Here is a 16,508-nt window from a genome sequence, read left to right on the forward strand (position 1 = left end):
TAAGAATTTCTACCGATGTTATCGTGTGTTTTGTTACTAAATATTCAGAGCCAACTGTTGATTATCACTGCATGCGGGCAGGTGAATAGGTGTATATCAAGAAGACTTTGTATTGTAAAGTCAAATGGGTGTGGAAATTCGCTCGTAACCCAACTGTTAATAACAGAAACTCCGCGGATTGTAACAATGGCTGTCCTGCTGGGAAGATTAAAGCTTGGTCTGAGCATTTTACAATCAGCTTGATATGAAAGCCCCGCTTATAGTTCGGACAGAAGACCAGAGTACCCTTTGTTATTTGCTTTGTCTTCTTGTCCAGTGCGATTTATTTAGCTTGTTTTTGACATTTGTCGAATCGTTTGGGGAAACGATGAAGATCGCTTTGTCGATTATGTCATTCATTAATTCATTATTTGTTTGTCAAGCCTGGTTGTGTTTGTTTCTTGTTATTAAGAGGGTTTCATAGGGTGATGAGTACATGTTGTTCGAAATGAAATAAGTTTCTCCTTTGATCCTGTGCCAGGCAGCCAAACACTTTGAATGATACAACCGGAAATAACTCCACCCACAAACTCCACATTGAGCGCATGCGCCTTCCTTGCTACAGTCACCATTTTGTGAGGCGTAATAACATTTACTGATTTTTTTATTCCAACACTTTGCCGCTAGCTGGCGCCACGCTCCAGGGCTTGTGCTATTAGGCACTGAAGTAAAACCATCATTGGCAAATCAGGCAGAAAACATTTGCATCAAATGTGGTATTTTGACCCCTGGGGTAATAGCATTAACTACAGGGTGTAGACGCCGTGGTACCTAGTAACATAAGTGGTGCAGTTGGGTTTGGATAGGTGTATGTTCATGATAGGTTTTTATGGTTTGCTCGGTCAGAAAGTCGTATTTATGGGTTTTGGCGCTAGCTCGACCGGACATTAAAGTAGATTGTTACACTAGACATGAACCGTATATTCCATCAAGAGCTATGAAGAGGGTTTAATGCTCCTTTAACACTGACATGAAAATAGTCTCAAAGGAGACATTGTATTGTTACTCTCGTTGTCAGGCGGTGACCATTGGAAACCCATGTAGCCCTGTGCTAGCTTTCACCCACACCTGCCACAGAGCGAGGATCTTGAGAGGTGAGGTGTCGTTCATGCTCACTTTCACTTGGACAAAAAAGTTCCCTTAATAGTCTGTTCCTTACATCACTTTCATACAAAAATGTATTTATGTTCTTCTGAAACGCCAGTAAGAAAAATATTTTCTTGTTGTGGAATATTTTACTGTGGTGTTGGGGAGGAGGAACAAAGTGGCTGCTACCCGAGATGGTTATGCTTTTTCTCTCCCATTTCCTATTTTTTTTTTTAGACCGGCTCACATAACAAAATAATTACTTTCTCCTCTTTGAGAAAGCTTTATGGATATACCTTGGAAAAACAGCGGCTGTCCTTTGAAGAATCTTTAATGGAGTTTATCATAACGATGCAATTTGTAACAGTTTGGGATGCAGGTTCGAAGCTGCACACGCCGTGGTTATATTTTACGACCAAAAGATGAATTAAATCCTTCCGCTGCTCAGTGTGTTGTAATGGATAACAATTCGATCTCTGTCTCATTCACCATTTTCTTTGTCGATTTGCACTTAATGAGCTACATTTCTACCCTGGCGAGGAGAGCGCGTGAAGTGGTTCTGAGTGTCTCGGATTATTATTGTACAACACTGCATTCTGAGTCTCAGAGAACGGCGTTTCCGGTCCAACACCCCAACAGATGCGCGCGCACCGAGTCGTGACATAAAGGACAGGAAGACGTACTGGCAGACGAGTAAGTATATATATGGAGGACGTGAGTCACGTGACAAAGTACTGTGTAAAGCTGACAAGCCAGTAGACAACGAAACGAGGCGTTATCAGTGCGACAGAACTTGTCAGCTGCATCCAGCTGCTGGCTTATTATGGTGGCAATGAATAGAAAGTTCTCAGTCAGCGCCTTTTGTCCCTTTGCCTTGTAACTGCAAATCAATATTCGTCTCCCTTTATCTGTCAGGTAAAGTGTGGGCGGTAGTGTTAAGAGGATAAAAATTGGTGGTATTATAGAGTGGGCAAAAACATCCAGCGAGTAGAGTTTGAGAACTAAAAATAGACCTCGTTTCTTTTCCCCTGATACTTAATATTTCAATGGTTAGAGTGTAAATTTTCCCTTAATATATTAAGGGTTAGAGTGTAAATTAAAAAGAAAGAAAAAGAGAAAGCATACCTAACAGTCTTTTGTCAATAAAGGTCATAAGATGGGTGGACGGTGTCGACATCCCAGTTTAATAAAATGGGTGTCGCCATCACGAGGGTGGATTGTAATACTGTTGCTGACCCTACCCCAGTTTGTGCTGATCACACGAAGTCCTCATGATGGTAGTTATGTCCTCATGTGCTATGTGCATCTGTTTAAGACACACGTGTCAACATAAGCTTTCTTTGGTAAATTTCCGGAGAAGAAAAAAGTCATTGTTAGAAACAAAGCATCTTATTCACTTGAATCTTCTAGCCCTCGCAACAAAAAAGCAAGAATTGTAAAAGATCTTCCCAGACAGCCGAAAGCAGTGGCTGAGGCACTCTTTTCACGTAAAATAACCGCCGATCACCACCGTTCACCTACACTCTGTTTCAAATTCGGGATCACGACTTTACTATGGAACATGGATTAGACAACTTTATCTCCTCTTCTCTTTGTCGTCGTTTCTTCATCTTTCTCTTTGTCCCTTGTGCACCTCCTGCTTTTCTCCACAAATTCTGTGTTTTTGCACAAGCTTTTGAGATTGTATACCTACATTAACTGTTTGTGGAAACCTATTACAAAGCGAGCTGCACGTGCATTTTCCTGTTTCTTTTTGAAATAGGACACACAACACAAGAAAGAGAGAAAGAAAAAAAAGATAGGCTTGATCTTTTCTATAACATATGCAGGTCCTTAAGTTCCTTGTGCCGATGTGCACTTCAACGATGCTTCTACGCCTACCGCTGGCGCCACCTGCTGGCGGACAGAGCAACACTACCAAACGCCATTAGCTTTGATTTCTTCCATGAAGGACAGAAAAATAACATCCACGCAAAAGGTTTCCTCCTCATTGGCAATGTAATCATACTCAACCACACGACCCAATCTTTCTAAATATTTATTTTGTGGATGAGCTCGTGGTCTTAATGAAATATGAGCGAGCAGAACGTGGAACTCGGAATGCAATTACCCTTCACTGTCAAAGTATTGTCTTCGATCACTCAGTCCGTAGCCTGTCGAGGGCTTGCGACAGCATTCTCGAACTGTCCGAAGGTGGACGTGCAGCAAAATACGTTTCTAACCTTGCTGCACGCGCACTCACGTTTGCATTTCATCGTCTGCATCGTCCGCAGATGACTTCGGCACACATTAAGCAGATTCGTCCAGCTTCGTTGCTCAACCCCCAATCCCTTCTTTTTGAGACCCTTTTTATCTCATTATTGACACAAACGACAAAGGCCTTCCACTGTTTTGAAAAGGGGATCGATGCTCGTTTCAATAATATACCGAGCGAGTCCTTTCAGATGAATTGCAATCCACTATCGAATGAATCGCAATTGACTGTCCAACAAACATTCGATAGAAGGACAAGCAAAGAACTCATATTTGGAGAAGAAAGAGGGCATTATACAGCGGTAGGCTGTTGCTCATAGAATAGTTGTAGTCGGGAAAAACATGGACAGTTGTGTAATTATCTCTTTATATCCGCTCCTCCTTCATCTTGCATGGCGGGGAAAGCTCAACAGCTCGCGGAAGGACGAACGTGGTTGTAAAACTTCATTTTGTTTTCCGAATACTAGACAGCAACGCAGCTGTAAAATAAATGCACAGTAACAATTGAGAAATTCAAGATTTATTTTCACCAAGGAAACGGTGCATAAATACAACGACGAAATAAACACACATGCGCGAGGACACACACACACACCTAGAGAGAGAGAGACAAAAAGAATGGACTACATCAAGGGATATTTCTTCGGTTATACCCAGGGAAAGATCAAATCGTGAAGAAAAAAAATTCTTGTCAGTGTTATCAACCTTTAACTCGAGCTGAGAGAGGAAGAGTTGTCCGGGTTGTAGCTGACTATTTTGACGATAGCAAAAGTGCTTATGACCCTCGACCCCAAGGCATTCAGAGTACTGCCCGGCCTTGACCCTGCCTCTGGCATCGGTTGTGGACGCCACGTGACCAGTAGCTACAGAAAGCTAAACATCCATCACACACACACCCTGCATGGTTGACACAATAACCAGAAGGCGACTGGAGAAAAGGTACAGGGACTCCGAGTCCTCACACCGAGGGCTAGAAGCGATTATCTGTTATCTCAGTGTGTCTCCCGACATGTCTGGCAAGCAACAGGGGCAGGACCTCGTTATTATTTGATGATATAATTGTACTTATTGTATACATTAAAGTATTTTCGACGATACCCGTTAAGTTAAATTACAAATTAAATTAAATTACAAATGTGTTAGCCACTAAACTATGAAAACCCATGTACACTAACTAGCCAGTAGCCACCATGTTGGCTCAGACGAATAATCTCGATGACAATGGCAATAACACTTTTTTCTTTTACATGTTGGCAGCATCGAGACGTTAAGCAGCAAGGACGACAACTAAAACGCTGTCTGGATACTTGTCTGACCGGCCAGGCGCCTGCAGTCTTTTCACAGACCTTTCTCCCTCCTTCTGGTTCCGCAGTCTGCCGCGTCTGGCGGTCTGCGGCGAGAAGTCGGAGCGCACGCGCTGACGGGAGGCACAGGGAGCAGCAGCCAATCAGTTTTCGCCTTGCAGGCCACCGCACGTGAGTCGAGCTCGCAAGGCCTTGTGGCCCCGGCCTTACAACCGCGACAGCCCTACTACATTACTACGACCGGCGTGCCGGCAATACTACAACAACGGGCTACGCTTACACACACATACACCCACACCCAGGCTGTTGCTCACGATCTGCTCGCAACTCCCTCAGCCAGACTACCCGATCCAGCATCCCTTTTCCCCAAACCTCCCCAAACCCTCGTCTGACGCCGTGTTCGCGTGCGTGCGTGCGTGTGTGTCTGCTAACCTGGTTGGGCTTCGATCCGTGTCGCCATTCTGGGTGGTCAGGGCTGCAGCGTGCAGCACGGCACGATGGTGCGGCGGACACCAGCAGCAGCAGCAGCAGCGGGCGGCTGGCGGTGAAACGTGCGTTTGTTGTGGTGGCGAAGCGGCCGCACCACGTGCTTTGCTCAGCAGCTGTTGCCGCTGCTGCACGGCGCATGCTGCTCCGCGCTGGACTGTCCTTGTGCCAACAGCACGCTTGGATGTCGAGTCGCCATGAAACTGCGACAACGGCTGTCTGGAGTAGTGTGAGTCTTCAGGTCGACGAGGGCTGGAAGATGGTGCTGCGCTCGGTTCCTAAGCCATTTCTGTGGACCAAGAGCTTGGTGTAGACTTTCACTACCAAACGGTTACTCCATACCCGAGGACTGACACGGCAGGTCCGCTAGGAGTACAGCAGTGTCGCTGGCAAGTTCCACGCTTACATCCAAAACCTCTTCGGCTGGTTTGGTGCTGGAAAGGAACCTGACATGTGCTTGCTATCGTCACAGCTGACACTTTGTCACGGACAGTCTTGACTACTGTGCTGCTGCCGTGGAGTCTCATCAAAATGGAAGGAAGCCTTCTGCGGTGCTTGTGAGGATAACTCGTTTGCAATACCCTTTGATGGTAGGAAGTGATTTTTAAAAAAATTATTATTCGCATAGTTTTTGTTTGCTTGGGTTGCTACTCTACGAGCGTGTGACTGCTCATGTAACACCTTTATTTCACTAGACCATTATTTTCGTTTTTAAATACAACGCCGTCCTAGCAGAGGAGGTTACTCGCTCCCCTGTCTGTTCCTAGTCTCCACCACATAACTGAAATCGTGACGTCAGCACAGGATGATCCCCATGCTCCCCATCATCTACCCACCTGTCACAAACTTCTTAACCCGGCTCACCCACCTTGTCAGCTGATCATCCACCTCTACCGACCGGGCACCCGAGTGGCAGAATTCTTTTTTCGTCGTGGTGGATTCCCTCCCCTGGTATTGCTCAAGACCTGAGCACGTGCGCACGCGGCCTGCGGTACAGACGGAGTGATAATGCACGGCCCCACACACCACTTCCCCTGTCGTCAGTCATCGCACATCGAAGAGGCTGAAAGACCCGCAATCGTTGAAGGTAAGTCACAGGAATTAATGATTTCCACGATTTCTGGCAAGTTCCATTGCATAATCAACTTCAACCGCAGAGTGGTTTACCCTTGATGAAATCTTTTATCCTAAAAACCTTTCTTACCCGGACAAAAAAATTCACGAACCTTCTATTAAGTTTGGAAAAGTTTAGGGCACATAAATTGGCTGTTATATAAACATACTTGCCGAATGTTTATCTGTTCTTGTCTTAAAGATGTTGTGTACTTGCCTCTGTATACAATGGAGACATCTCACTCTGTGTGAGAGACAGAGACAGGCAGACCATTGACATTTACGTGTGTGTGTTTTGAGACCTCAGTGCTCCACAAAATACTGCGTGTTTAAAAGTGGGAGCAGCTTCAAAGCTAAGAATCAGCACTTGGCTTGGCACTCCTCAAGTGTTTGTGCCACCTGTGAAATATTGTCGCCCCTTCCCGTGATAACAAAAATCTGGGAAAGCGGATAGCTGATTGGTTAGAGCACTGAAGTTTCAATCCGTAAGCTTGAAGGTTCGATACCTGTGTGGTAAAACGAATTTCTCCAGTTGATCCAGCTGTTGGAAATGGGTACCTGACTCCTTAGACCCAGTTAGAGGGAGAGAAGTGCATCACCCTCACAAAATTTGGTCTCTCACAGACTGGAAGAAAAGGGGAAAGCATTTACCCTTTTAATGAATGGTTACATGGCAATCCTCGTTTGTTGTCGTCTAAGAAATCATCCCATGTTCTCATCTCCAAACCTTTGACAGTAAAAGAGACACTACAGAAGTATGGCAAGAATTATTCTTTTTTTCTATCTCTCTCTCACACACACATGTACTTCGCAGAGAAATACACTCGTAGAAAGGATTCTCCAAAGCTTGAATGAACTCTAGTTACTCTCTGTTGGTGTCAAATGGTTTTGTTATTCATTCTCCACTGAGACATAAAGATTGCACTTTCCCCTCTTTGACATCACGGTAATACTACTGTAACACTGCCCTGTGTCAGCTGTGACTGAAACACTTCCCTATGTCCACTGTGACTGTAATACTACGTGTAACACTGCCCTGTGTCAGCTGTGACTGTAATACTACTGTAACACTGCCCTGTGTCAGCTGTGACTGTAATACTACCGTAACACTGCCCTGTGTCAGCTGTGACTGTAATACTACCGTAACACTGCCCTGTGTCAGCTGTGACTGTAATACTACCGTAACACTGCCCTGTGTCAGCTGTGACTGTAATACTACCGTAACACTGCCCTGTGTCAGCTGTGACTGTAATACTACTGTAACAGTGCCCTGTGTCAGCTGTGACTGTAATACTACCGTAACACTGCCCTGTGTCAGCTGTGACTGTAATACTACGTGTAACACTGCCCTGTGTCCTCTGTGACTGTAATACTACCGTAACACTGCCCTGTGTCAGCTGTGACTGTAATACTACTGTAACACTGCCCTGTGTCAGCTGTGACTGTAATACTTCTGTAACACTGCCCTGTGTCAGCTGTGACTGTAATACTACTGTAACACTGCCCTATGTCAGCTGTAACACTGCTTTGTGTCAGATGGCTGTAATACTACATGTAACACTGCCCTGTGTCAGTAGCACCACGTGTAACACCATGTCTGGTGTCTCAGAATTAAACGATAGGCGCCTCGTCACTGACACGGCAGCTAATTATATTCCATACTCCGCACGGCGCGAGGACATCACTTTCGTGCCGAGTTGACAGGCTAGAAGAAAGCTAAAAATAGCCGCGCATCGATTGGCTGCGTTAAATACCACTTCAGGACGAGGGGCGAGCGAGGGGCGAGGGCAACGACAGAAGTCGACTGGGTTTAGTTTTGTTTGCGTTAGGCGCCCGGCAAAAACTGTCAGCAGTTCTTAGAATTATACGCAAGCCGCTGTTATGTCTCACAATTCAGCTTTTTGTCAGTTGTGTTTTTTTTAAGTTCTCGGAAGCAGCAGCTGCAAGATTCCATCAGCTAGTGTTTCACTCACCTTCTCGTCGCTGGCTTCACTGTTATTTTGTGTATGCTTGCGCGAAGTGCGCGAGTGTGTGAGAGAGTGTGAGACAAAGAAAAAAGTGACACAGAGAGAAGGAAAGAGTGTGTGAGTGTGTGTGTGTGTGTGAGCGTGTGTGTGAGTGTGTGTGTTTGTCGGAATCTCTCTGGCTCCCGAAGTGCGTGAACTCGCGCCGCATCAACTTCACACACGTTCACTGTAGCAATAATTCATCATGGCGAGTTTTTGTAAGAACAAAACTATTTCACGTTGAACCTGAAAGGATTCACAATCGGCCTAGTGTATCGTCTGGCGATCCTGTACAGCTTGAACCTTCAGTGTTTCATTCTCACATTATCGAGAATCAAAGAAGATTAATTTTTTCTTCACGCGTAATCTCCTTTCATACCTTCTTGACACCTGGACTGTCGAGTCGAACACGTGTCTTGTTAATATGAATGATTTTCTGTATCGTGTGCATTTAGCTGCAGCAAATGCCTTATACTTTAGATTAATAAAAGGTACATCAATAAATAAGAATAGGTGGAATATTGGATTACAGTCACTCCTGTCTAAATTGTACAAATCATATGGCCGTGGGTGGCACAGTAGCTAAAGAACTTGTAACCACACGTGTACACGGTGAGAATCGAATGCTGCTGGCTTGAATCTCGGCTCTGTCACATCTCTGTATGTGACATCTCACAGGGATGACTTCATTAGTTTTCTCTTGGCATTCCCTTTCCTCCTCCTCCTACATTTCTTCTTTCTCTTCTCTCTTTTTCTGTGACATGATGCATTTAAAGGTACAAGTGTTTGCTGATGCTCCTTTATATGTATGTATTGAGGCTGTCTTTGGTGGTGAAAAAGGAGATATAAAAACAAGCAGCAATTATTACTTATCTTTTCTCATTCCCATTTAAATTTCTTTCCTTCCTTCTGTCTCATGCATAATGTCTCTCATAATATCTCTCTCTCACTGGTCTTGTCATTCACAAACACACACAAACACACAGAGAAAGAGAGATGTACTACCACACTGTGATATTTTCACTCATTCATCGAATAAAAGTCTGTTAATGAAAGTCAGGTGGAACGTATGAATGATGTCGCTTTATGATAGTTCTGTACTTTAGTAATCATAGAAAATATACACAATCTTCGTTAAAAAAATATGCAAAATTTATGTTCATGTAACCATAGACCAGAAAGAAATGAAGAGGTATTGTGACAAAGTGTTTACGATTCCGTTGTCATAACCACATTGCCACCTCCGCCAACACAACACCACCACTGTCTCTGGTGTCAGAACTTTAGTAGCCTCATCATGAGCCTCATCACCATCAGCTTCAGCACAACATCGTCCAGCAGCAGGTGGACAACTTTCTCTTACAGGGAAACTTCCAAAACAGCACCGGCTGAAAATGAGTGAGTCAATGAAAAGAATAGAGAGAAGAAGAAAGATCAAGATGGCAAAATAAATGCGCGGGAGTGGAGGGCGTAGAGAGAGCGAGAGAAGGAGAAAGAGAGAAGCAGCAATGAAGGTAATTGATTACAGATTGACTGCCGCGACAGCGTATGAAAGTTGCTGGCAAGACAGTGATTATTTCCGATTCCAGCGGAATGGCGACTCATACATGATGCATGAGGCATTATCCAAACAATACGTCTTTAAGTGACAAACCCTGTAAGTCTTGCAAGATCGCCCCGGACCAGCCGGCAGATGGCGCTACCTCCTCCGTGGAGGCCACCACCAGCTTCGTCGGACTTCTCCTTTCTCGAACATTAATTGCTAAATTGTGTATGATAATTAAACAAAACCATTTCCGCCAACTTGTGTCTGCGCCATCTTCAAGTTGCTGTGAAAGTGTTGTGGTGTCATTTCTACTCATCATTTCTTTCAGAATATGAGACGTGTCGGATAATTTTGTGGTAATGGCAGATAATGTTGATGCCTAGCGTCAAGTGGCAGCGATTTCAGGTAATTCTAAAGTCCTGCCACCTTACAATAGTCAGGTAATGCCTAGGTAATGTTAAGTAATTTCAGGTGATGTTAGAGAAGCGTTATGTGGACAAAATAAGTAATTTTTGCATCCAATAGAAGCTTTGATGCACTCTCAGATTATCTTTCACCAGGTGAGCGATGGATCAGATCGAAATTACGTGGTAGGACGCAGATGTGTTTCCGACAGAACCAGCCACGTGGCAGCACTGTGAGAAGTAGCCGGAAATTGATAAGAACAGAGATTTGCAAGTCTTCAGTTTCGCCCAATGGGTTCATTCGCAATTTTTGATGCGGCGACATGCAGCGGCACCTGGCGATCGTTAGGCTTACAGTAAGCAGAGGATAGAATTAACTGCCTAGAGATTGACCAGTTATAAAGTACTTACAACGGACATTTTCGATCGTCTAGCGTTAGGAGGTCTACAAAGTCGCGTCACGTGATGCCGCAGTGAATGACGTCATAAGGGAGGTAACGGTTTTGTTGTGGTGAAGACTTGAGGACAACAATCGGACAAACAAACCTGAGTGACAAGACGAGTAGTCAGATGCATTAGCTGTTATCATCCGTTGTCTTCAAGCTGGTTAGAGTTTTGAGGGTTGATAAGACATCCCAGTGGGGATAATCCGTATGGCGCTTTGAGACTTCGTAGGGGGGATAATTCTGCTTATATATCGGCGAGGGAGCCATGTTTTGTCTGCTGTACCCAGCTACGTTCCTCTCTTGTCCTTCTCTTCGTTCCCTCTTCCAATATTGTTGAGTCCGTAGACATATGCTGACATGTGCAAGCTTTGGAGCTGGACTTTACCAGCCGTTTCTATATTTTTATTTTGTATCCTGGAGCTGGCTGATCTTAAGTTGAAAGGCTATACTGTGGAAATAATTTTAGTTCTGGTCACTATCTACCCATCCTTGTGAGGATCATCATCATCATCATCATCATCATCATCATCATCATCATCATCAATCATCAATCATCAATCATCAATCATCATCATCATCATCATCATCATGCATAAAGCTATTTTACATATCAGGTGTGTAAAGTATCTTATGATGCAAGGTACACCCCAGGTCTCACTTCCTTTGCTTTTTGCTGTGTAAAAAGAGTTACTTTTCCGATTTTGTGAAGTTGCCAAGTCTTGTTCAGTACATATAGTGGCCATTTCTCTGGCAGCATTGTTGACCTCAGATAATTTATCGTTAATTACCACTTTGTGAGACCCCGTACTCAATTAGCTACAGAAAATGGCAGGGTCAGAGACATTGTAGATGTAGTACTGTACCTAATAATCTCAAATAATTTATACAGGACAATGAAGATGAGAACCGTTTGGATTCATTTTAGGCTTAGGAATCTTTTCACTGTTGTTTGTTCGCTCACTAATCAAACCGCGACAACACTCACTAGTATTAAGTTAGGCTACATACTTAATTTTCATTTGAGAAAATATAGCCTTATCATTATTTAAATATTTGTAGATAAATGGTTAGCATATATATATATATGATTTACCAGATTGATATTTTTTCCCTGACATCGCTTTAAAAACCCACAGATCATCTCTGCGATGCTCTCAGTGTTCGCGCCATTCAAGGCACTGTTCCCTCTTCTCACTCCTCCTGAATACAAAAGAAAGCACGAAGAAAGGGAAGTAAAAACCTGGAAAAGGCGAGAGAGAAAATGAAAGGCAAGAGATGAAGATAGAGTCTCCATCTTTGACGACACTCAATCTTTATATAATTGTTCAAAAGGAGAACTTCCACATCTGTCTCAAATCGTCTATCGATGTCATTGCTTGTGTTCGCTTTCTGATTTCTCTTCAGATGGAAATGTAGCAATAACACTTTTTTTTAGTTTAAGAAAAGATTTTTTATCGCAGATTAATAGGAATGTGAGTTTGAGCACAACGGACTGTTGACTGAACGGCGAGACATATTCCCTTCACTCTGAAACTTTTTGAACAATTTATCCTAGCTACCTTTACAGGTGGGAAATTAAAAACAGACTTTCAGATGAAGTTTACATGAATCATAAGCAACCATGTACTCAAAGTCCAAACATCATTTATCGTTAAAAAACACAATCTCTGTGCCCTCCCTAGTGTTTGCACCCAAGGCAACAGACTACTCCACCTTAATGGCAGAACCGGGGCTTTGGTCACCCTGAGTTCCACCAAAGAGTTTGAGCATGACGAGAGGAAGGGAGGGCAGCAGTCACGTGTCTGTAGACACTGACCCGTGAGATGCTGGAGGTCCGGTTGTAGGGGAGAGCCCACGTGATCACTGCGTCGACGGTTGATTTAAAGAACATTCTCGATGAAATCCAGCCATCTTTCAGGCTGACATTTGCCTCTCCATCTACAGGGAATGATCCTTCGTGTGCATGTATGCGTGCTCATATTTTGTCTCTGATTACGAAAGAGAGAATGAGAGAAAGAGAGAGGGAGGTATTTCTAAAAACTTGTCTCACTGATCTGATATGCCCGTAGAAAGGTTGATCCTTATCCTTTGACATCTTATCCCTCTTGCACGCCATGTACAACAAGATCCATATCGCCAATACCCGTTAATGTGAAGGATACCACAACAAAAGAGGCTATAAAATGTGAGTGATTGACCTGACTGCTAGACATCAGACATCCAGATGGTGGTTAAATACACAATGTGCACTCTGCACCATATTGCACTTGTTTCCCTCAACCATATCCATCTTTTTATATATCATAAAGCACCTGGTTCTCCTACTTTAACGTGTCTGTCAACTAAACGAAAAACTCAATGGCTCCAAACATTAAATAAACAAATAACTGAAATATTGAATGCTATCATTCAGACCAACAGGTCTTTGCTCAACAGAGAGGAGAGCATTGCTTATAAACATCGTGGTCCTCTTGTCAGTAAATCAATATGTTGCATGTTGTTTTGTCCACTGGGCTGATATAAACAGATTAATTGAGAAGCTTCTACAAACTCGCTTGACACGGCCGTCCGATCAGACCAAGGAAACACATCAGACGCAGGTTGAAGTCGCACCGCCGACCTTTCACTCCTCGCATCCTTCGGGTTATCTGTCCTTGAAGACTGAACCGGTGAAATTAAAGGGGAAATGTCACCAGAAATAGATGTGGTCTATTTTGAAGTCAATCTGCCCAATGAAAACTTAGCTGAACTTTAAATAACCTAGGATCAACAATAGAACTGTCAGAGGTGAGTAAATATATTGCCCGCCCACTCACCTTAGCCGAGGAAGCAATCTACGAGAGAAAAGGGTTGGAGTGGTGTGGATGGGCAAGCCCCTTAGTTCTATAACGAGAATAATTGAAAACCGTCCACGATACTTCACAAAGCTTTTGTTGTTCCAAAAGAGGCAAATGTCAGTAGTTTCTCTCCTCTGCACTGTTTATTTAAAGAGAAACACCCTAGGATGATCACAAAGTGAACAAAGCACTTATCTTAGGCACAGAAGGCTGGTCAAAGAAAATTTAGAGGTTGGAATTTTCTTGGAACCAATATGTAAAACTCACATTCTAGGGACTCCTGTGACGATCTACCATAATTTGGCATTTGTCTGGTCTGATTGAATAGTTCGGTAAGCAAGTCATTATGTCCAGACTTGAACAGTAAAATGTGTTGCTAACATTGTCTTTCATGTTCCAGGTTGATAATCTGCTGACTGCGTGCGTATACTTGTGGAATTCCAGACTACTGCTGCTTCAAGAGGAGTTTGATCTTGGAGGAAGAAGCTCCAAACAAGTTCACGAATTTTATACTTGGCGGAATGCTTGTCACAGTTCACCAAAGTCGAGAAACTGTGTCCATCGGAGGAAAAGTCGACGACTAGTAAACTAAGTTTCAACTCGAGCTTTTCTCAAAGGCAAACCCTAAAAAATATGCTCACCTGCAGACAACCATGCTGCTAATATGCTTTTTATTTGGATAGTAACACCCGAATACATTCTTAATATTGTGAGATAGGCGTGGTGTTGTATGCATGAACACAAAAATCAACATTTTCTTTGCAACCTAATTGCTACAAATGAATGCTATTGAGGGTGTGGTAGGCTGGTTTCATGAAATTTGATTTCAAGAGACGTTTGTTTCTTACACCATACTTCTACGGAATTGTCATGGGAACTTCTTCTGGCTTATGTGGTCACGCAGAAAGTCAGTGTGCCAAAGGTATTGTCAAAACGCTTTATACACCTATCTTTGTGAAATAATTTTTAGCACCTCTGGAAATGTTTAGACTCTAGAAGAAGCGCAGAAAAATTGATGAGCCTTAAACCCACCCGCAATTTTATTCGGCAGCTGTAGCAAAGACAGTGTAAGTCTGTTGATGTTTGTCTACGATCTGAGTCCAAGTATCACAACAAAGTTTGGCTGTGTCAAAGACATTGTTTTCATGTCGATCGTAACATTTTGACCACGCTGGCGAAATCAGCATCAAAGGCTTTGCTGAGGTCGGGAGTTCAGGAGGAGTCGAAGAGTCCGCATGAGGTCGGCGAGGAAGGACGCAATGCGTTCAGCAGCCGAGGGCTAGTCGAGAAAAAGCGTGGCTTGAGTGTCGCGAGGGAGATATGAAGAAACAAAACGTTCGTACTCTTTCACTCATCGTCTGCACCTTTACTTACCTGCTTGTCGGAGCCGCTGTCTTTGATGCCCTGGAGTCGGAATTCGAAACGGAGAATCACAAAATCCTTCTGCAGAAGGAGGAGATATACAAGAGTCGTTACAACATTACGGACCACGACTTTGAAGACCTGAGGCGGAATATGATTAAACTTGTCCCGTATAAAGCGGGCACGCAGTGGAAGTTCGCTGGAGCCTTTTACTTCGCGCTGACAGTGATTACTACAATAGGTAAGTCACTTGTGCACCATTGCTTAACAGATTAATGACTCCGTTTCCTTTCATGTTTTGCTAGCACAGGAGACAGAAAGTCACTTATCACTCACTCCGTGCTTTCGTATTTTTTCACACTTCCACCCTCGTTATTCGCTCCATGCTATCTTTCTTATTCTCTCTCCCCAATCACCTTTGTAATTTATGGTTGTTTGCGTCTATTTTTATGTACTTATGTACCTGTACCCGTGCATATCTGTTTGTCTGTGTGAGTATGTAGGTGCGTGAACGTTTGCATACGTGTGTAGATGAGTAGAGAATGAGAGCAAATGTTAAAGAGATCATGTGATACCAAGGTCCGTCATCATTTCAGTTTTGAGACGAGAGCTATACAATACCTTTCATTGATTATTTAATTGATCTCTTTCAGCAAATACACGAGGGAAGTGTTTGTTGTCATGTCAAAAACTACCGGCAACTGCTTGCTTATTGGAATTTGCGCAAGACCTAAAGGACAGAAAAATAAATTTAATATGCCTTAAGCACTATGAGCTGACATAATATGCACTTTTGAAAAAACCTTCCGTGCAGAATGGAACATACTTAGAGGCATTAATTACACTTTGTTTTAGTCTAAAAAGAATTATGAAGAATTTTTTTATCATCAAAATGTGTTTTCGTCCACTCAAAATATACGACGACTAATTAGCAAGGAACATCTTCTGTGAGTCCTTCGTGAGTGCACACATCCGGTAACGGTGGCAGCTGACTTGCGGATGTTTACTACCGAGAGCTAAATAACACCGAGAGAAATATTTAAGAAAGACAGCTTGGAGGGCAAAGCGTTGAGTGCATGCTGACCTCTTCAGGCGGTAGATGGAAGGTTAAGGGGAAGCAGTTAGAGAATAGAATGTGATCCCTGTAGCTGACTGCTCTGGTAGTAACCTGGGTTAAAGAGCACGAGTAAGCACAGTGTGGAGATGAGTGGATGGTAACATTGGCGATACAATATTGTTGTGTTTCATGTTTTTATGTGTAGGATATTTACACTTACAGAATGAAAGGTAAGTTTTGTTGTCTTAAGAAGATAAAAACACATTAGCCAGAACATCAGTGAGATGGTTTAAAGAAACGAGATGCTGCAATAAATAAATATTCAATTTAAAAAATTGCTCAACAGTGCCGGTCCATACATCTACACTTGAGTCTACCCTTGTTCGCCGTCCTCCGCTCGATTACCTATCTGTACTGTTTACACTACACATGACACGAAGAGTAGTAAGTGCTCTGCCCTTCGTGATGACCCCTGCAGCACTTGCACCGCGTGCACAATAGCAGGAAAGTGTCACGCGCAGGCGCGGACTCGCTTTTGATTTGCGGCCATTGATTTCTGAGGCTCGTGT

At 43.4% G+C, this 16,508-nt stretch overlaps 1 protein-coding gene across 1 annotated transcript in view; it reads left to right on the forward strand.

Annotated features, from left to right (window-relative positions):
- The first annotated feature begins 4,799 nt into the window (after positions 1-4,799).
- LOC112562684 (two pore potassium channel protein sup-9-like) overlaps positions 4,800-16,508 on the forward strand; it is a 77,221-nt gene continuing 65,512 nt past the window's right edge. The window contains exons 1-2 of the mRNA XM_025236086.1: positions 4,800-6,255; positions 13,921-15,123. Of these exons, the coding sequence (XP_025091871.1) occupies positions 14,841-15,123 (283 nt within the window). The 5' untranslated portion in view covers positions 4,800-6,255; positions 13,921-14,840. The remainder of the gene's footprint in view (positions 6,256-13,920; positions 15,124-16,508) is intronic.

This window comes from Pomacea canaliculata, linkage group LG4 (assembly GCF_003073045.1).
Source record: "Pomacea canaliculata isolate SZHN2017 linkage group LG4, ASM307304v1, whole genome shotgun sequence".
Classification (NCBI taxonomy): Eukaryota; Metazoa; Mollusca; class Gastropoda; order Architaenioglossa; family Ampullariidae; genus Pomacea; species Pomacea canaliculata.